A 21238-nucleotide genomic window follows, 5' to 3' on the forward strand; every position below is an offset into this window, starting at 1 on the left:
CACTAGCTTGATGATGCTCCTTTGGTGGCCTCTTTCCCGTGCCTCCCTTCCTTCTCCACTGTTCTCCAGGGACCTCCTGGGATCCTTTTTCAATGAGCCATTTGTACTCAAATACTGTCTCAGTGTTTGCCTCTGCACCCCCACCCCCGCACCAGACACGCCTTAAGCTGTTTCTGGTCTGGTTTAGCAGGTGGAATCTATCCCCTACCCCCCATCCCCCACTAGAAAAAACACTCCTTACCATGAGGAAAAATATGTTTTGTATATATTTATAGAGAAAAGGCAAAAGTCCAAATGAATATCTTATAAACAGTATCCTCTTAGAAGAGAAGATGGAGAGTACTAGAAAAGAGGAGAGACTGGGTTTGGGCAGAGTCTACCCAGGACGTGTGCTGGAGGATCTGAGTTTGAAGGAGGCTCAAAGCAAAGAGCGGGGCGGGATGGGCAGCAAGAGGGAGGATGGGCTTTCTGGGAAGAGAAAGCAGCCCTGTGGGTGCTCCCCAGATTCCAACCCCAAGTCCCAGCTCCCTGGATTTCTTGCCCTTCCAAGGCCGGGCTTGCATGGCATCCTGGGAATTGTAAACACAGTGTACAACACCACAGGCTGTGCACGGGGCCCGTGCCGCCCTCCTCTTCCCTCGCTGTGGCTGCAAATGTCTCCAATGTGAGGGGAAGTCTTCGCTGGTGTCACGGCCAGGGGATTACATCTGCCTCCAGTTACAGGATGTATCACTTGCAAAGAATTCTTTCCACACTATACTCAAAGAACAAGAAAAAAAAAGTATTAAATAGCTGGCTAAATTTGATCTATATTTTTCATTCTGTTTTTTTCCCTGTGGTTTTTCACAAAAGTCCGGTTTGACATGCCATTAAAAGAAAACCCGATGTATATGAGCAATAGATTTAAAAAGAAAAAAACACTAATATATTGAACAACCCCACATATACAATTTGGAAGAGGTAACTGGATCCCCTGCTCCGGCAGGCTGTAAACTGTGCTAGGGAGGGACATTGTTTTTCTTTCGGTTATTCTGCCAAGTTAAAAAGGAAGTTGGAGATTAGAACAAAATATTTAAATCAAAAATGAATCCTTCAATGAAAGTTGCTTGATCCCCTTTGCTACCATCCCTTGCCTCCCTTCCCCCTTATTGGAAGCATATTTCTCTTTGAAAAGAAGTAGAGCATTGTTGCTGAATAGCAGGGGGACAGCCCACTGGGGAGACACATCGACCTCATCATTTTTAAAGTGGGAGATAAATGACCTAAGGCCCCTTCCCAATCAAATGCTGTTTCTGCACATTCTCAGGATAAATGGCACGGTTTTCCCCGGTGAGCAGTGAGGGCTCTCCCGCTAGCTGGGTTTTCCTCAGCTAGCCATGCATTCCAGCTCCACAAACAAAGGTAAGTGCAACTGAAATGGACACCTGAGTAACACCAGGTCACCTCGTTGTTCTTTGAAACTCAAGCGAGACCTTGACACTGTTTAATGGCGAACTTGTAGAATGGCCCCCATATTAAGATGCAGTATCTTGATTTCTTGAAATCTCCCTGAAATTCAGTACAAGGGGTGGGTGGATAGCTTTGGTCCTGCAAATACTATTGCAGAGAAAGGTCTGAGAAAGATGTAAGGAACAGAGCTATGTTTGATATCCAAAGCTGCCTCTTCCCCTGCACCCTGCCAGTCTGTCCTCAAAGGGATTCCCTTTTAGAAGAGGCCCAAATAAATGTGGTCGTCTTGGAGCCAAGTCTACTTAATACGTGCTGAAAATAACAATGCAAAACATAAAATGTGGTGGTACTTTCTGGCATCAGGTTCTGCTTATTAGAAACATGGCTCAAAAGAGAAAAAAAGAAACATCGTTCAAGAACTTAAGCAGGAAAAATTAGCAAGAACGTGATTCTGGAAGAGTTCAAACAAACAGGGAAATCCAGAACTACATTATTAAATTGGCTGCCATCTTTGTAACTGGCTGGGTTCTTCACGAATACCTATGCAAGTAAGCTGGAAGCCCAGCATTCCCCCTTGCAAGCACTGAATATTTTAGAGGGAGGTTTTAAAACTGGAATACAGCATCGTCATCATATGATCCTTGATAGGCCCGCCAATGGGCATCTCCAGTGGTAGCCTTTTATGTTGTCTATTTTGCTCACCTACAGTGTGTCCTCAGCAGGAGGCAGCCACTCATTTCCATCCGATTTGCATGTGTATGCCTGCGTTTCTTCAGCCTGATTTTTCTCAATGATCTATTAGAAATTATAACCAAGAGAAAGCTCCTGTCCCTTAGAGCCTCTCTTTTGTTCTGACATGTACACCCCAAACCACTCTCATCCCCAGACAAACTGCAGGTCTCCATGTCATTTCTAGCTCACCTGCTTGATAGTTCTTGGATCATTCAAAAAACCTGTATTGAAGATGGCCACATCCCAGGGACTGAGCCAGATGATTTGCCTCCATTGAATCATCTAATTCTTATAACACCTTGCCCTCAGGGCTCATGGTTCATTTCATTTTGCACAGGAGGAAGCTGAGGCTCAGAAAAATCAAGTGACTTGCCCAAGGTCCCTGGGGAGTCAAGTGTCTTCAACTAATCAACATCTTTGCCTGGGCTGCCCTTGCCTGGGACCCCTTCTATGTCAGCGCCACAACACCTAGCCTGGGGGGCTGTCATTTGGGTTGTTGGTGCCATAATTCCTTTAGGCCCGAATCCTATGACCCTCTTCACAAGGGCTGTCTCCTTCTTGCCTCATCCCAGTCACCCTGGCATCCCCTACCACCTGCCTGGCTGGGGCAGCCCCTCTGTCTAATCTGGTTGCCTCCTTCACTCTGCATCCACACCTCAGGTCCACTGGAGTGCAGGCGCTGCCAACTCACTATTGCAAGGACACTGCTTGAACCTCTCGAGGCTCCTGAAAGTCTTGCTCTACCATGAACCAGCTGTGAGAGTCTGGGAAAATCATTAAAACTCTTTGACAGTTTCCTCACATTTATAATAGACATCGTAATTCCAGTTCTATCTCTGGAAGAAACTGAAATGAAGATCGAATGAGACTGAGAGTGTGGGCTTCAGGGGACATAATTTCCGTGCCAGATTTTATCTCCAAAATGGCCCTGACATGCAATTTTTCATCCAAATTTGTTCAAAATATGATGTTTCTCTGTCTGAATCCAAGGCTGAATTTTTCCTCCAAAATTTCCCCCTGTCCACAAAGAATGAAAGTTGGTCAATCAACTTTTCCCTGAAAAATCTAAGTTCAGAGTTTGTGTTCCAGAAGGTGTGGCCAAGAATTATACTCAATAGGAAACTCTGCCTTTCTCATTTGTGAAATCCCCAGTAAGGAAGTCTTGATACAGAGTCTTATTTTTAATACCTACACATCATATTTAATTAATCCAATCCTAATTTTCTAGGTTAAATCATAGTCACTGAGGTAGCCAAAAAGAAAAAAACAAAACAAACAAAAAACAACAACAACAAAGAAAAAACAAAAACAAGTTTCGGAAGCATAGATTATTGAGAATACCGGTACCCAGACTGGTCCAGATCCAAATCAGTCCCCAAAGCTGTCCCTGGCTCCCCTTCACCATGCAACAGAAGTCCTGAATTCCCTTCCAGTCCCAGCTGTAATGTGCCTCTCCCACCTGAAGTTGCTTTTCTCTTACATGAACTATTTGCTCTAGCCTCTCTGCATTATTTGCTCTCTTCTTTTAAAAGCCTCTTCATTTTCTTCCCTCTGCATTTCCTCTCAGAGCTCCCCCACTCAGAATGCCTCTGTCCCTCCCCTTGACCTAGCCAGATCCATCTAGTTCCAACCCTCACTTCTTCCATGAAACCTGCCCTAACCATGCCAGTCTGAAAACATCTCTCCTTCCCTGGAGCGCCTGTGGCAAACACATGCTCTTACCATGCGCTGCCTTCTGATGCTTCTGCTGGTATCATCTGGAACTATCGTTAAACATCTTTTCTTTTCACATTTTCACATTTGGTGCCCTGTTCTGCCTTGTACCCCAGAACCAGCTAATGTAGCACTTTACATACAGTAGCCAAGCACTGAAAACTTGTTACTTAAATTTGACCCACAGGCTTGCAAACTACTCTGATCAAAAGAAATATTTCTCATGCATAAAGCAAGGAAATTGTAGAAATCCACCCCATCAAATATTTTTGGCTAAAAAGGAAGGAGTATCTTTCCACAGTCTCAACGGAAACCGTGCATGTGAATGTGTGTTTGGGGTACAGAAGTAGAGAGAGCTTTGTTAATTTTAAAGCCACATAGCATGTTTGGCTGACTATGACTCCATTTGTGTATTTCAGCCACGTAAAATACACCCTGGGATTCTGGACTGAGAAAAATAGCCATATAAGGAGAAAACAAGACATTCCCTATAGCTGCCCTTGTAAAACACTCTATGATTTAACCCTCTGCTCGGACAGATCCAAGCTCCCTTACTTTACAACTGTAAACAGTCAGATTCCTGGGAGGAGCTCAGCGGGTGACCTGCACCATTGGGCACAAACGGATCACAAACAAAACCTGACAGGTCACACACAGGGCAGCGTGACCAAAGCTTTGTAGCTGCCTGCCAGTCTCGGGGGGTGGGCCGTCCCCAGCCTGAACAAGCACCGAGATGAGCTCCAACGCTGACACAACTCCAAGGAGCCCATTAATCCTTCGTTCCTTTAAGAACACAGGGATCAGGGGTCTGCCTCCACCTTCCAGGTGACAGTCCATCAATCTGCAGAATCCTGCCACTGGGGAGGTGGGGTGGGGAGCGATCAGAAGGAAAGGGGCTCCAGTCATGGCAGCCAGAGGCAGGAGCAGGTCAACTGTCCCCCCTGTGGTGCAGGGTGTGCCCAGCTGGGGCCTCTGCCCTGTGCAGAGGAGAGGCTACAGAGCCAGGGGCCCACAGAGAGTCCGTAGGTGCTTGCTTTCACTCTCTTCTTCTTGATTCCTGTTAATGCCAAGTCTGTGAGGGAAGATTTTTCTAGATGGTAAAACTGATGCTCTGAAAGCTTTCAATGTGAGTGGGGCTATGGTTAGAAATCAAGTTTTATGCTGTGGCTGACACAGCTTATTTTCTTCTGTGGTCCAGTATAATCTCTTGCCTTGTAGCGGTAGAATGACCCCCAAACACCCACAAGTGTGCGCGAGTGCACACACACACAGAGGAGCAGGGAACATGGCTACCCAGTTGGAAAGATTTTCCAGGTGTCCAGGTAGCTCAGAGTAGCCATGTGACTAAGTTCCAGAGACAGGGACAGGAGTAGAAGTGCTGTGTGCAAATTCTGAGTCACAGCTCTGAAAAGAAGCTGTGTGCCCTTCCCAAGGGCTGAAATGAAGGTGAGGGCAACAAAACAGAAGAAAGCTGGGTGACTTTATGAAGCAGCGCCACCTACCTGCCTGGTACCGCCACCTATGTCTGGACTGTTACTTGCGGGAGAAATGAACAGCCTCATCTGAGCCTCTGTGTGTTTCAGTGTCTTCAGTGTCTTTGTGACAGTGGCTTAGCCTACATCTTAACTAATGCATGTGACTTTCTGCTGCCTCAGCTGTGTGCAAAGAATCCTGAAGCCATACGAGCTTGCACTAATTTAAAAGGCAGAAGGGAAAAAAATCATAGCCAAGTTACATAACAGTCAGCAGTATTTAAGTGCCAAAATCACCTCCTCCCTGAGGCGAGGCTGGAACAAGTCTCATCCACACGAGGGAGTCCTGCACAGGTTAGAGCAAAGGCCACAGAATCTGGCTCCTTCCTTCCCATAAAACAGCGTCCTGCGGAAAGTTCGCCTTCCCAAATACGCTGCAGAGAGAATGACCCTGCAACTCTTTGAGCTGAAACCAGAAGCATTATCTGAACAATTGTCATTATCATTCCAAGAATGGCCTTTCAAACCTTTTTCCTCCCTGGTTTTAAAGTCTGCCGCACCTCTCTGAAGACAGGTGGTAAGGCATCTCCTTTGATTTCATATTTGACAATTTCTTCTGCGAATCCCATTTTTGCTTTTTATTTGAAGCTATATTATTAGACACATATTACATATTAAAATTGTTATATTTTATAACAATCTTTATGCCTAATCATAAATTTTGACCTAAAGTAGGGTATAAATGTAGCTCTATTAAATCTGCCCCCCCTTTTTTTGGCCCAATAGGCCTTTTCCTATTTTTATGCCTTTGTTCTTTTCTCTGCCCTTATGTTTTAGACAATTCTCTTATAAACCACAGATTTTTTTTTCCATCTAAGTTAATAATCTCTGTGTTTTAAGTGACTCATTTGGTCCATTTATATTTATTTAGGATTTGTTTCTGCCATCTAATTTTGGGCTTTGTATTTACTTTGTTATATATGGTCTTAACTTTCTTTTTTACTGCCTTTTAATGGACTGATCAAGTTTCAAGTTTTATTTATTCTCTTTTCCTATTCTGCTGACTTAGTAGTTATACATCTCATTTGTATGTTTGTACACGCACACAACCTTTTTAAATGTTACCCTTTCATTTTTATCACATATACTTGACTTAAAAAAGTATGATATCAAGTCAGCGTCTCCACCCGCCCACTGATCCTCACAGCTCCAGTCCTCTCTCTCCTGCACATTATTGTTGTCCACTATTTCAGTTCCGCATTGTTTTATTTCCTCAAAATTGTGAACACTCTTGTTTCTACAGACAATGCTTATTTACATTTAATTTCCCTCCTTGGATCTCACTCCTTCCTTAGAGCTTTGGTATAGAATCTTTTTGACTTTTGGTCTGTGTTGCTGCTGCAGAGAAGCTGCTGCCCGACTAATCCCATTATCTTTGTAGGGAATGTGTTTGAACTTTTTCCACATTGTTGTTCTGCAATTCCATTGTTGTGGACTCAAGATTTGGATATACACTCATTGTTTCAGCTCAGGCCTGGTTGTGCATCCTGAATCCTATTATTTTTATCTTTTACCTATTGTAAAAAAAATCCTCAGCTGTTTTCTCTTTGAATAGTTCTCCTTATGTACCTTCATCTTCTGAAACACTTATTCTTTCTCGTTCTGTCGTCTGTATCCTTAATTACTCTCTCATATGTGTATGTCTTTGTGATACTTTCTGAACTAGAATCAAATCTCTCTTCCAGGACACTAATATTTTCTTTAGCAGTATCTAATTCATTAAAATTAATGACTATAGTTATTAATTCTCAATGTTTACTTATTTCTCTTTCAGATCTGTATTTTCTTTTTTATAGACTTTGTACATTTAATATATTTTCAATTACTTGTTTCACATCTCTAAACATTTTAAACATACATATAATCCCCATACTATAGATCCATTATCTGGAGTTATTGCTAATCTAATCCTGATGCATGTTCTATCTGTTGATTCACTCTCATTGGGGGCTGCTTCCTAATAAATTTTGTGATTTTAGACAATAAATTCATCTTAGTATGTCTTTATTTATGGGAATTGTGGCCTGGACTGAGGTTGTGACTCAGCAGAGAGTTTTGTATTTGGTTCCTAATTGTATGACATCATGGCTTAAAAACATATTTTCATTTTAATATCTTATCTCATGTTCTTAGACCACATATATGAGGTCTGTCCAGATGTTAATATAACGAGAACAGTTTGCATGACAGCAATGTAGCCTGGCAGCCAGGGAGAGTGGGCTGGAATGCACACGTGTGGACAAAGACGCCCTCTCTGTACCAGACATCAAGTGAGCGTGTGCGTAGTGTAGCCCTTGCACTCACAATGGCTGAGCAAACAGAGCGATGAATCTGCATCAAATTTTGTGTTAAGTTTGAACATTCCTCCACAGAAACCATTCAGATGATTCAGAAGGCTTTGGGATGATGCAATGAGTGCCGTGCAAATAAAGTGTGACACAAATGCTTCAAAGATGGTTGAGAATCTATTGAAAGTGATTTCCATTCTGGAAGGCCTGCAACAAGCAGAGCACCTGAGAATGTTGAACACACGTTCAGATTACCCCACGACGTCTGGCTTTTCTCAAAACTAAAATCACTTTTGAAAGGGAAGAGATTTGGACCACCAATGAGATTCAGAAAAATACAATGGGGCAGCTGATGGCGATTCCAACAGAAGATTTTGCAGCATGTTCTGAACAGTGGAAGAGATGCTGGGAGAACTGTGTGAGGTCCCAAGGTGCCTACTTTGAAGGGGACTGAGGCATCATTGTCCTGTGTACAGTGTTTCTTATACCTTGTATCTTCTTCAATATATGTCTATTTTTCATAGTGTATGGCTGGATACTTTCCTGACAGACCTCATTGTATAACATAAAATCAAACCTCAAACACAAATAAGACATTAGGTTCTTGGTTTAGAATTCCTGAGAGGCATTGATTTGTATTCAGACTTCTGGTTAGGACAAATTTCTTCATTGTGCCAGCAGATTTCTTGGCAGTACCTATATTTGGCCCATTATAGAGGCCACAAAATACAGGTGTCTTGGCCTCCATAATTACTTCCTTTTCCAATTCAAGTTCTCAAGACAACTAATGTAGTCTCTGTCTTTAGACTAAATGTGCTTGCTGGCTTATCTTGGGTCAGGAGTCCATATTCAGTTAAACCAGCAAGAGGCATGGTCAGGGTCCTGTAGCACTTAAGGAACTCCCTTTGGGGATGCTTTTTGAGACAGAACTCAAAGCATCTAGCTTTGAAGGCCTCTAGCAAGAAGGCCTGGAAAAAAGGGAAGAAACGGTCATTGGAGAAAATAGCTTTTTCTCCAATAGCTTTTCTCCAACACTCCCCTTGTGTAAGCTCTGCCCTCCCTGACCATGTAGCCTCCGCTGGGCCTGAAGTTGTTCAGGGTAAGAGTCTGAGCTGCCGTAACCAGGGAGGGCATCGATAGTGTCTCCCAGGAAAGATCAAGGTAGGCCTGTTTCTGCATAGCAGTGGAATTTGTTTCCAAGTTAGATTAAATGTGGAAGTTACTCTTCCACACAGCACCAGCCCAGAGCCTGACGTAGTAGATATTCAATAAATATTTGTTGTAACAAAATATCAATCACTTCCTCCATCCTACAGTATGGAAATAATACTCCAACAGAGGCAGCATACAGAAAGTATTCAAAGAGACAGAAAGCTGCGAGGCCATGCTAAAAGAAAGATAAATCTTTCCCAGAGAAACAAGTTAACCTGAAGCAGGCAGTTAGCAAAGAATGCTGGAGGAAAGGAACCTCTTCAAGGGCTCAGAACTTGGAGTGGACTTTGAGTTAGCACATACACAAGATGGAGGATGTTCTTCAGCTGGTAAATAAGAGTCCTGTCACAGATGCTGATACCTCCCACAGACCCTCACAGCAGAGGCTCATCTGTGAACTTGGGATTTCAGTAAGCTAAAACACACCCCATGAAAATGAAGACAGTTCTCTCAGACATACCTGCATAAGAGATTTAAAGGGAAGGGAACTGAAAACAATTTAAAGTGACTCGCTGTATTAGTTTTTTGTGTATAATAATACCCATGTTAACTATACATTAAAAATAAATAGTTCAAATATTCCTACGGAGTTCTTCTTACTATGTTCTTTCTGGTTTTTGTTTTAACACCAAAGTTAATGGATTTCTCCAAATAGCATTATAAATAGAGATTTAGATGAGTTGAGCACTGTAAAGTTTGGGAGCTAAAAAGCAATTCCCCTTACAGAATGCTGTTCTTACCCAGGACTTCTTTGTAATAAATGTACCACACATTAGATTCAGTCTACTAATGGAGTCTCCAAAATTTCTTTAGTAAAAGTTCTTAGGAGTAGTCATCTGGTTGAAAGATGGAGACTAGCAGACTCGATCTGAATATCAAAGTGCATATCAAGTATGCTGTGTTTCCACTCAAGTTGTATATTTATTAAAGTTGGCTTAGGGAGGAGGGAAGTTAGACTCCATTCTCTAAGCTCACCTTTGTTCCCAGAACCTTAAAACTGAATAAAGGATTCCACATGTAAAAACTCCGAAGAATAAAACCCATGGCGTGAGACTGCTGGTCAAGATGGAGATATAGGTAGACACACTTCACCTCCTCACACGACCACAGGGAGAATTATAACTATATCTCAAAACAAATAACAACCAAAACTGTCAGAAAATTGAGCTGTATGGAAGTTGGACAACCAAGGAGTTAGAGGCCACATTCATCCAGACAAGTGGGAGGCGGGCAGTCACAGAGATGGGTGGAGAGAAGTGGAGCAGGGTGTGGTGCAGAGAGGCAGCAGCAGTGGTGGCAGAAAAGGCAGTCCCACACTCACAGGTGGTGGATAGAAATCGGGAGGGGTACCTCAGGAGTGAGCGATCCCAGCCCCAGACCAGACCACTAGCCCAGGGTTCCAGTGCCAGGAATATAAATCGTCATAACTTCTGGCTGTAAAAACCAGTGGGGGTTGGGACAGAGGAAGAAACTGCCGGACTTTCAGGAATCTACTGAAAGGGCCCACATTGACTTAGAATGTACGCAAACATACCCACTCTGGGAGTCACCACCAGGGCAGCAGCTGGAAGGGTGCCAGTCACATACACGAAATCGATGAAGTGACTGAAAACAGGCAAGTGCCAGGCAAACCTCCAGAAGCCAGGCAGCAGCACTGTCCCTTCTCTGAGCCCTCCCACCACACAGAGCCACAGAGCAGTGAGGCAGTTTGCCCCCCCTTGGTGGTTAGCTAAGGCTCTGCCCCACACAATTTACAAGTGCCTTTTCTAAGACAGGGAGTCAGAGCCACTCTACCTAATACACAGAAACAAACACAGGGAGGCTGCTGAATTGAGGAGACAAAGAAATATGGCCCAAATGAAAGGACAGAACAAAACCCCACGAAATGAACTAAACAAAATGGAGATAACCAGCCTATCAGATGCAGAGTTCAAAACACTGGTAATCAGGATCCTCAAAGAAATTACTGAGTATGGCAAAAACGTAAGGGAAGAAATGAAGGTTAACAAAGTGAAATAAAGAAAAATCTACAGGAAACCAACAGTGGAGAGGATGAAGCTGAGGATAAAATCCACAATGGGGAACACAGGAAGGAGAAAGCATTCAATCAGAAAAGCAGGGAGAAAGAAGAATTCAAAAAAAAAAATGAGGATAAGGTTAGGAACCTCTAGGACAACTTTAAACATATCAACACCCAAATCACTGGGGTGCCAGAAGGCAAAGAGGAAGAGCAAGAAATTAAAAACTTGTTTGAAAAATAATGAAAGAAAACTTCCCTAATAAGGCAAAGGAAATAGACGTACAAGTCCAGGAACCACAGAGACCCCCAAATAAGTTGGACCAAAAGAGGACCACACCAAGACACATCAAAACTGAAATGCTAAAGGTTAAAGATAAAGAAAGAATCTTAAAAGCACCAAGAGAAAAGGAGACAATTACCTACAAAGGAGTGCCCATGAGACTATCAGCTGATTTCTCAAAAGAAACTTTGCAGGGTAGAAGGGACTGGGAAGAAGTATTCCAAGTGATGAAAAGCAAAGACCTACAACCCAGAGTACTCTATCCCACAAAGCTGTCATTTAGAATGGAAGAGCAGATAAAGTGCTTCCCAGACAAGGTAAAGGTAAAGGAGTTCATCATCACCAAGCCCTTATTATATGAAATGTTAAAGGGACTTATCTAAGAAAAAGATCAAAACCATGAACATTAAAATGACAACAAACTCACAACTATCAACAACTGAATTAAAAAAAAAAAAACAAACTAAGCAAACAACCAGAACAGGAACAGAATCAAAAATGGAGATCATGTTGAAGATTATCAACTGGGACGGGAAAGGAGGAGAATGGGGGAAAAAGTGCAGGGATTAAGAAGCATAAATGGTAGGTACAAAATAGACAGGGGATGTCAAGGATAGTATAGGAAATGGAGAAGCTAAATAATTTATATGCATGACCCATGGACATGAACTAAGCAGGCAGGGTTCATAATTGCTGGAGGGAAGGGGGGTAGCGGGCAGAGGGTGGCAAAGCGGGAAAATTGGGACAACTGTAATAGCATAATCAATAAAATATATTTTAAAAATAAAAAATAAAACCCATTACATGAAAAAGATGATTGCAGCAACAGAGGCCAGAGAAGCTTTGTGAGGCAGTTTGGGCTTTTCGAAACACTCAAACCACCTGTCTGCCAGGATCCGGGTAATCTCCATCAGCGCTCACAACAGGAGGCTTCCTTGGTGACTTCAACAGAACTCAACTATGTCCAGACCTGGAACATCTAATGTCAATAATGACCTCAACATCGAACACTGAGTTGCATTCCCAACAGGAACTCCTGCAGTTGTTCTCTGATGAAATCAAATTACTGTGGAAAAAAATGTGTGAGACTGCCCTTCCCACAATGGGGTGAAAAGGGCAGCTTCCTGGGTTACCACCCATTGAAAACACCCTCTTACCAGCTTACAGGTGGTGTAACTCAAACACAAGAATGTGTGGAATGTGTCAAATCTGTGTGTCAAATGTGTGTCAAATTAGGTAGCCTCCCTCTTGAAACCATTAAATCTTTGCCTCTCATCGAAGTGGGAGTGGGGGCTCTTAGACAGGCTGTCAGTGGGAACCCAGCCACGTAACAACTGGAACCAAGGCTCTCGCTGCAGAAACAAGGAGGTGCTCGGCAGTGGCCAGAGCAGATGACTGAGCCGTGCATGTTTCACCTTCCTTTCCCAGGTCGTTCTTCCCAGAAATGCACTGGGCAGCAGTTCCCCCTCTCCCGGCATTCCTGAAAATATTTACGACATGGGGTAAGCACTGGGACTTCAGTTTTATAATAAGAAGCACAAGTGAAAAGACTATTGTGCACAGATCGAGCATTCGGAACGCCGAAGCAGTTTCAGACTGGGGTATGCCATTCCACTGCCCGCTGCCAGAGCTCTCCGGGGGGCAGCACCACAGAGACAAAGACACTCTTGACCCAGGGCCCCACAGCTGGACGTCACCCCCCGGGGGCGTGTGAGTCTGGGACATTTCCTGAGTCCTCATTTGGGTTCCTCTCTCTCAAGCCCTTGGAAGAAATAAAGGAGGTAACAATGTCACACCCATATTAACCCCTTTGATTCCATGATCCCATGGTACACAAGACATCTTGTGGCGTCTTCATCCCACTCCTGTGCAGTGGGCACTTGTGCTCTTGCTTGCCCAGCTTTGATTTCCTCTTCCCTGATAAAAAAAAAAAAGGCCCTCAATTTTCTCCTGAAGTACCTCTCTACTGTTGTTTGTGGTCTGGGTGCCCTCCTCTGGCCAAGGGCTAAGAACGTGACCCAGGACAGAACAACTGGAATTGCCCTTCTAGGAATGTGGAACAGGGGCAGGATTAACACCTGGAAAGAAAACTGCCAGAACTCATTAAAGCTGGGATCCAGGCCCTAAAGAGACTGTCCATCAGTCCTGGTTTTTCCTCAGCCCTGCAGCTGCCCTCAGCTGCACCCATTCCTTGGGTCCTAGGAACTCCTCCCTATCAATTCCCTGTCTGCTTCTTGAAGCTAGCATGGACTCCCATGCCTTGCCACAGTGGGTCTCGGTACCCTTTTTCTGCACAGAAGAAGAAATCAATTCCCAGGTCACGGGAACCATGTGGAAGTGGGGCGAGGAGCCAGCCTCCTGTCCGCAGCCATGCCCTCCCACAGCACCCTCCCAGGGACTCTCTCCTGGGCCACTCGCCTTTTCCTCCATGCCTCATCACCCTCTCGAAGTTCCACATCATCCCCACTCCAAAACTATCATCTATTTCAACTCAAGTATTTTTTTCTGATACCAGGTTATTTTCATAAATCTTTCATTTTAAAATAAATCTCAGTGTTTCGTTCACCGCAACATTTCTTAAATTCATTCCTCTGCCTTATTCCTCTGCCAATGTGCTCATTCCAGAGGGGGGCCCTTCCCACTTGAATGTTGGCAACATCTTGGCCTCTTGGCTTCCTCTCCTGCCACCTTCCTCTCTCCCAGAGAGAAAATGAGGTTTGGACTTGGGTGGGTTGAAAACCCATCCATGCATGTGCCATGCATAACATTCCCTTCCTCGGCACTGATGCGTTCTGAGACAAAAAGGCCTTTGATAATGTTTCTCTGGGGGCCCATTTGACACCATTTTGGCCAAGTTTCCCTGCGGGAGAGTAGGCAGCAGTAACTGACAAAGGGCAAGGCCAGTCCCTGCCCAGGTCTATGGGCTGCTGCCTATACAGCTGAGCCCTGTGAGTTGCCACATCCTCACCTAACCCCGGGGGTGAGGGCATGATCCTGGCACACGGTATCTCTTCCACTTCAACATGTTTTACCTGATTGAGCCTCTACAAAAATGGCCCTGTTTGGCAGCCAGGGATCATACCCCCACCCTCAGGAAGTGGTTACACATTAGAATTCAGGGTACCTCTTGCAGCTGGGAAACATTCTATGGTTGTCCTCTGGGGTCCTGTAAGAAGTTCACACCTGTGATTTCCCTAAATCCCTCTACAGACCCAGTTGAGAAAGCAGCTCTCTAGTAATGAACAACTTGAGTTTTTCAGAAAGAAATCCAGGTACAACAGATTCAGGTAATTTAGCATATCACAATAAACACCGTGACTGAGGTTGGTTATATTGTTGGCGGCATGTACAGTGAAGTGTGGGCCCAGTGGTCCAGATATGTACGACCTAACACCTATTATTAGATCTGTACTGAACATTTTAAATGTTTTCCTGGTGTGGAATATTGAATTTGCTATTCACTAGCAATTTCCCATGCTACTCAAAATTAGATTAGCGATTGACTTTTGTGTGGTATTCAGAAGTGGCATGTTGTACAATGGAATGACCACATGTGTAGAACACGTGTTTGTGTTTCAGTTGGGAGAAGTTATTTTTATAAATGCAAGCTGAAGAACTTATTTTTAAATGAATTCTCTTAAAACTTAACATTCATTTTAAAGCTAAGCCCCCACCACCATAAATAGAGAGAGAGTGTGTGGGCATAATTCAACGATGATTGCTTTCACGGACACGTTGAATTTCATTCTCTAAATGATTTCTTAAACTCAAGGGCCGGACTCAGCACTGGATTTGGTTCTCCTGTCTCCAGTATACTTTTGTGCCCCTGAAAATTGAATCATGGGCAGAAGTTTCCAGTATTTTCGTTCCCTCTCTGCTTTGAGTCCATTAATCTTCATGTTGATTTTCCCTCCACCCTCCTGAAAAAAAAAAATGTACGCATTCGTAAGATGGAAAGCCAGGAGCTGGCACCTTGGGACAAGATCACATGAAACAGGAATGGCAAGAGCCTTGCCAGTGTGGTGAGCCACCTCCACAAACCATGGTCGGCATCTCGGGAAGGGAAGTGAGTCAGTCCTCTGAGTTCTGTGGTGGCGAGCCCCAGAGGCTCCGTCACCCTCTTCCCTCCCTGTGGGTGCACGCCTGACCACGCACGGGCCTCCTGGTGCGAGGCGCGGCGGACAGATGCTCCTTTGTCCTCACTACAACTGTGCAAACTGCTGCCTGGAATGTCAAGGGGTGTTCATATTCTTAATCTAAACCCACTCAAATCAATACATTCTATTTTCAGGAAAGAGAAATTGAATAATACATGTCCACGGTGGACTATATCCTCAGGGTTTTCTTTTGAAGTGACTTCAGAACAGATGAAATTACCATTTACATATGTATATATAAAGAACAAACCTGTATATAACTCAATATGAATGTGTGCATTTAAATGATTGCAATTGAATGAGTGCAGGTGAATGAATCTATTCATCTGAAATCCATCCCCCCCACACACACACAATGATTATAGAGTCATTGATGACAACACTGCTACTGCTGCTGCTACCACTACTAGGTACCTGAAGAGTAACTTGAATTACCAGCCCCCGTTGGCAAGAAGCTTAAGGCCTGATCAGATAAACACACATGCACAGCACACACCAGCCCTAACAACCTCAAAATCTTATCTGACTCTTCCCTCTCCTTAACTTTGTGCACCAACTTTGTTCCCAGGTCTCCCTCGTTCTAGTTTCACGATTCTCCTCCCTACCTCTCCCACCCCTGCTCTGTAAGCCCTCCTGCTTCCTTCCCAGACCACAGCCCAGATTCCTTTCAGGCTCAGAAGGTCGCCACCCCCACGCACAGGGCTGCCAGGCACAGCACTTTCCGGCCATTACCCCTTCTCTCACCCAGGACAGACCATGCTAATCGATCCCAGTGCCCTCCCACACGGCCACACAGCCCTTCTCAGCACGGCCCTCCAAAGTCACTGCCAGTTTATCAGAGTTCTTCGAGAAGCAGAATCTGTTTCCTGTCCCGATGACCCTGTCGAACGTTCTTTCACCAGGACTGGGCAGCGGCATCACAGCTGCTTGAACGACACCTAACATCTAACTCAAGCACGAAACATGAGCATTGTTCAATGTGCCATGAAAGAGTTTTGATGTCATCTCCTCATTGAGGACTACGTAAAACTAGTCCAAACCAGAAAATTTTGCCTCTTCCAAATCCTACCCACCCCCTCTCTTTTGCCACCTGCGGCCTAATACCCCTCATTGGTTCCTACTCCATACCTAGAAATTGTGAACTGTCCCCAGCCAGCTCCTCACAACTTCCATTTGCACACCAGGTACATTTGCCCAAGACTAATACCAACACAGGGATATCCTCCAAGAAGCAGATGTTAAGGTGGAATTAGATAGGCAAAGCTTTACCACGGCAAAGGCCTAGGAGAATAAATGTGGAGGAAGCCTGGACAGCAGTGCGGGTCTGACCTCATGAAGAAGAGAAAGAGAAGGAAGGCTGGGTACAAGCATCTTGGACAGCCGTGCCGTGCTAAGGCAAATTCAGCAAGGCCTCTGGGGAGTCCTAGATCCAAGTCACCCATCGGAGGAGCGTAGTGTGTTAGCACCCCTGCGTGCTGAGTCGTGGCTGAGAGTAGGCTGCGGGGGCTCATGCCTGGCTCCAATGCAGCAGCTTCAGGGCGCAGCAGCTGAGGCCTCAGCCAGGGAGTGACTCTCCCTGCAGTTGGAGATCTGAGAGCTGCATTCTCAGAGCTGCCTCACCAGGTAACCGACAGCAGCTAGAGCTGCCGGATGTAACAAATAAAAACATAGAACGCCAAGTTAAATCTGGATTTCAGATAAACAACAAATAATTTTTAGTCAAAATTTATCCCAAATACAGGTGTCCAATATGTTATCTGGCAACCCTAAAGTAGCTTTTCTGGGTTACATTTTATCTGTGTGATCCTTTACCTCTCGAACTGGATCTGTAATTCAGCACAATCCTAACAGTTCCTCCCAGCTCATCGGTCTCTTCCCCATCCAGTCATCTATCACCTGCTAGTCTAGACGGTCTTCTGGAAAATTCTATTCTAGTCTTGCCACCCACTTCCCCCCACCCCCAGCCCGAGAAACCTCCAATAGCTCCCATGGCTTTCAGAATGAACCTCCCACTCCTCAGGCTGGCATTCAGACTTATTTTGCAACACCAATTCCTACTAACCTTGACAACCCCTGAACTCCAGTCAGACCAGACCTTGTGGTTATTAAGACCCTCCCTACAGTTGCAGACATCCTGCCTTTGCTCACACTAGCCCCACTCCTGGGAACACCCTCTCAAGAACAGCTTCCCCCAGATCCCCACGTTTCTGTTTGACCTGTGCTTCCAGTCTAGCTCAAATGCAGCTTTCTCCTCGAAGCTCTTCAACGCACACCATTGCCTGGCCCACAGTTCCTTACACCTAGTGACACAGGAAAAAGCCAGAATAACATGAAAGACATAACCTGATATACCCTGAATGCTGAGCTTCCCATACAGAGGAGATTTTAGCAAACAACCTTCCCCAATTCCATGTGTGGCATTAATATCAATAGCTCCTGTGCCTCCAAGAGGGTAAGTCTTACTTTTAGCCCCGGTGAAGATGTTTAATTAATCAGGACTGCCGTCCTTGTTTGCCCTTGACTAGGTTTCCCTGATGATTACTCAGTGGAAAATTCAGCCCTTTAATGCAAACAATGTCCTGATTAATGTTTTGTGCCGTGTGCCAGGTTAGAGGAGCAGGTCCTTCATTAGTAAGCCAGCCTGAACTGCAACGTTCAGTCCTGAAAACTCAAACCTAATTTCATACACAACTGTCTTTCCATTTTCTTGTATGTCAAACCTTTCCTTAACTCCCTTTCCTTCCTCCCAACTTTGATTTAGGGGAAGTTTGTATCAAGTGAATATAAAATATTGACTTATTCTGACCTCAGCGTTGTTTTGAGATTGGCTGAATGGTGAAAATGCCTTCCATCCAGCCGCAGCGCTGCCTCTCCACAGACCCCAGCCCGGGTGTGCCTTCCTTCTGTGGGTGGCACAGGTATTCATTCATTCAGTCTCTCTCTCTCTCTCCCCCCGTCACTGGAGGAGGGGAGGAAGTCAGATGATGAAATGAAAGCCTTTAAATAAAATATCATTCACACAAAGGAAAAGAATTTTCCTCTGGGTCATTATCAGTGGAAACCCAGTGAAAAGATAATAAGCACAAGATTCCTGATTAATTAAACATTTGTGCTCATTGTATGCAATTATTCTGGGGAAAATCAACTCCGGGACATCTGTTTACTCAACCTTGGGCTGAGAAACCACCAAGCTACCTCTGCCCTGCATCTCCAGGCACAATGTCAAGGCATAGAACTGATAACTCGTCAGCCCCAGGCATCTCTGCCCACTAATTTTCTAGGCTGGAAAGAGATGACCACCCTGCAAGAGTAATAAAATACGAAGGCTGCGCTAACTCATAGAGGGTTAAATGGGGAAATCCAAAGTGACAATATATTAATATTAACATAATACCTATATACCAACATAAATACTTGTTTTGTGTTACAGAACAATTAGATATAGATGATAAATATTTTCATGAATGTTTTAATTATTTTTTTCTTTTGTCCAGTGAGACCACATTTCTCGTTTTTTCCTTTTCACCCAGTGTTTTTAGACCATTTGAGCTGCTATAACAAAATACCACAGATGAGTAGTTTGTCAACAGCAGAACTTCATTTCTCACAGGTTTTGAGACTAGACATCTGGGATCAGGCTGCTGGTGCCAGCGCACGGTGGGGTGAGAGCCACCTTCTGGGTCTCAGACTGCAACTTCTCACTGTGTCCTCACAGGGCAGGAGGAGCAAGGGCTCTCTGGGGCCTCTCCTGTAAGGGCACTAGTCCCAGTCCCTAGGGCTCCACCTTCGGGCCCTGAGCACCTCCCAAAGGCCCCATCTTCTAGTATCACCATCTCAGGCATTAGGATTTCAACATGTGAGTTAGAGGAGTACCACAAACATTCATTTGGGCCACACCACCCAGTTAGGTCTCCCGTTTTCCTAGTTTTCATAATACCACTTATCCCTTCATTATCTACCTGCCATATCTTCCTCTCTTAGCCATTGGTGTCAAGGAATATCTCTGCTCAGTTTTGCAGGAGCCCAGAAGAGGAGCCCAGGAATGGGCTGAAGTAGATGCTTCCCCCTTGCCAGCTGATGAGCAGACATCATCATTTGTGAATTGAGGAGGGTCAAGATTTCAAGAGTAAGTTAAACAGAGTGGGAAACTGAGGCCCAGTGGGTCAAACGGGAGAAGACCCAGGACAGTGAAGGAGCAAGGGCTAGAGTCCAGGTGCCTGCAGCCATTTCCTGGGAACCTCCCATCACACCCAGGAACCCAGGAAGGGAGAGTCTGGCTTCTCAGCCATAAAACCTCATCATATGGGATTAAATGAGCATAAAGGTTTGAGGAATTACTGACGATTAGTTGATTCTCCCTGTCCATTCAGAACCCCATGCATCTGTTGAGACCCTGGCTCTGGTGGGCCAGGATTAGGGTGCCCTCCACTCTACCAGCTAAAGAGCCTAAAACCATTAGGGTCCCATGTGAAGGGAGAGGTGGGTTGCCACAGGCATTGCTCTGACTTGGTCCTCTCTGGGGAAATGGGTGAATGCATCATACTCTCTTCAGAAGCACAGCAGCAAAGATGTGACTCCAGAAGCTGGTTGATAATCTCCATCTGGCCACAGTCTGTGGGAAGAAGAAGGTGGCAAGCAAGCATTAGGAAAGGCTTTGAAACCATCTTAAAAAACTGGGATACCCCAAGAAGTGACTTAGGAATCCATGGAGATAGAAGATCTTGTTAAAATGGAGTACAGCTGATGCAGATGAGAGTGTGTGCAGGGGATAGACATGATCACTTTCATGACGTTGTCTACAGCACGCCAGATGCTGAAGGGCAAGACATGCCAACCTACTGGGCCTCCCAGGGCTATCTCTGAGTGGCCCTAAATCTCAGGTGTCACATGTGTAGATATATACCTTTTCCACATATGCTCTTGTCATATTGTTTCGCTTGTTGTGTCCAAATTGCATGTCCACAACTCCCTCTGGTCACAGGGCTTACTGAAATGGGGCTACCTCTTGACATGTGCTCTTAATTCCAGGTAAGGAATTGCTCAGGGTGCTGGCTGCACAGTGTGCACAGAAGATAAAATCAAATCCATCACAGAAAGTGGTCCATAGTCCCTGTCCCAGACACTGCCCCTCTTCTGAACTTGTGCTCCTAAGTCTATCTCAACTGCTCTTGCTTTTGGTGGTCTGAACATGCCCTTTGTAGCTGTCCCTCTATGCCTTGAGGCAGTTATGGAAACAGCCAATAAGACTTACTCCCATAGTGGATAGTGGTTCTCATGGGGAACCCAGCTCCTCAGAGGTAGGCAGAAAGTATGAGGTGTTAGCAGCTGGCTCCTCCCAGTTCAGAATAATCCCCTTTTAGAGAGGGTGCTCTGGGTTTGAGCATGTAGGTTTGGGCCAGGTGGACAGAGGACAGGATGAAAACACTGAATTACTTTCCTATTGTTACTGTAACAAATACCCACAAATTTAGAAGCTTAAAATAGCACTAATTTATTACTTACAGCTCTGGAGGTCGAAAGTACAAACTACGTCCTACCAGGCTAAAACCCAGGCTAAAACCAAAGTGTAGACAGGGTTGCATTCTTTCTGGAGGCTCTAAGGGAGAGTGCATTTCCTTGCCTTTCCAAATTTCTAGAGGCGGCCTGCCTTCCTCGACACATGGCCCTCCCTCTATCTTCCATATGTATCACTCCAACCTCTGCTTCCCCCATTATATCTTCTTTTTCTATCTTTGACCTTCTCTCCTCCCTCTTATAAGGGCCTTGTGATTACATTGCACCCACATAGAAAATACAAACGATTTCCCCATCTCAAGATCCTTATCATAACCGAGTTGGCCAAGTCCCTTAGCTGT

The 21238-nt window shown here is 44.7% G+C and overlaps 1 protein-coding gene across 4 annotated transcripts in view; it reads right to left on the bottom strand.

The window, feature by feature from the left end:
• Positions 1 to 359: 359 nt before the first annotated feature.
• CCDC171 (coiled-coil domain containing 171) overlaps positions 360 to 21238 on the bottom strand; it is a 372925-nt gene continuing 352046 nt past the window's right edge. For all 4 annotated transcript variants that reach the window (XM_045840936.1, XM_045840939.1, XM_045840937.1 and 1 more), the window contains one exon: positions 360 to 754. In XM_045840936.1, the coding sequence (XP_045696892.1) occupies positions 419 to 754 (336 nt within the window). In that variant the 3' untranslated portion in view covers positions 360 to 418. The remainder of the gene's footprint in view (positions 755 to 21238) is intronic.

This window comes from Phyllostomus hastatus, unplaced genomic scaffold (assembly GCF_019186645.2).
Source record: "Phyllostomus hastatus isolate PE091 unplaced genomic scaffold, TTU_PhHast_1.1 phas_contig_34, whole genome shotgun sequence".
NCBI lineage: Eukaryota > Metazoa > Chordata > Mammalia > Chiroptera > Phyllostomidae > Phyllostomus > Phyllostomus hastatus.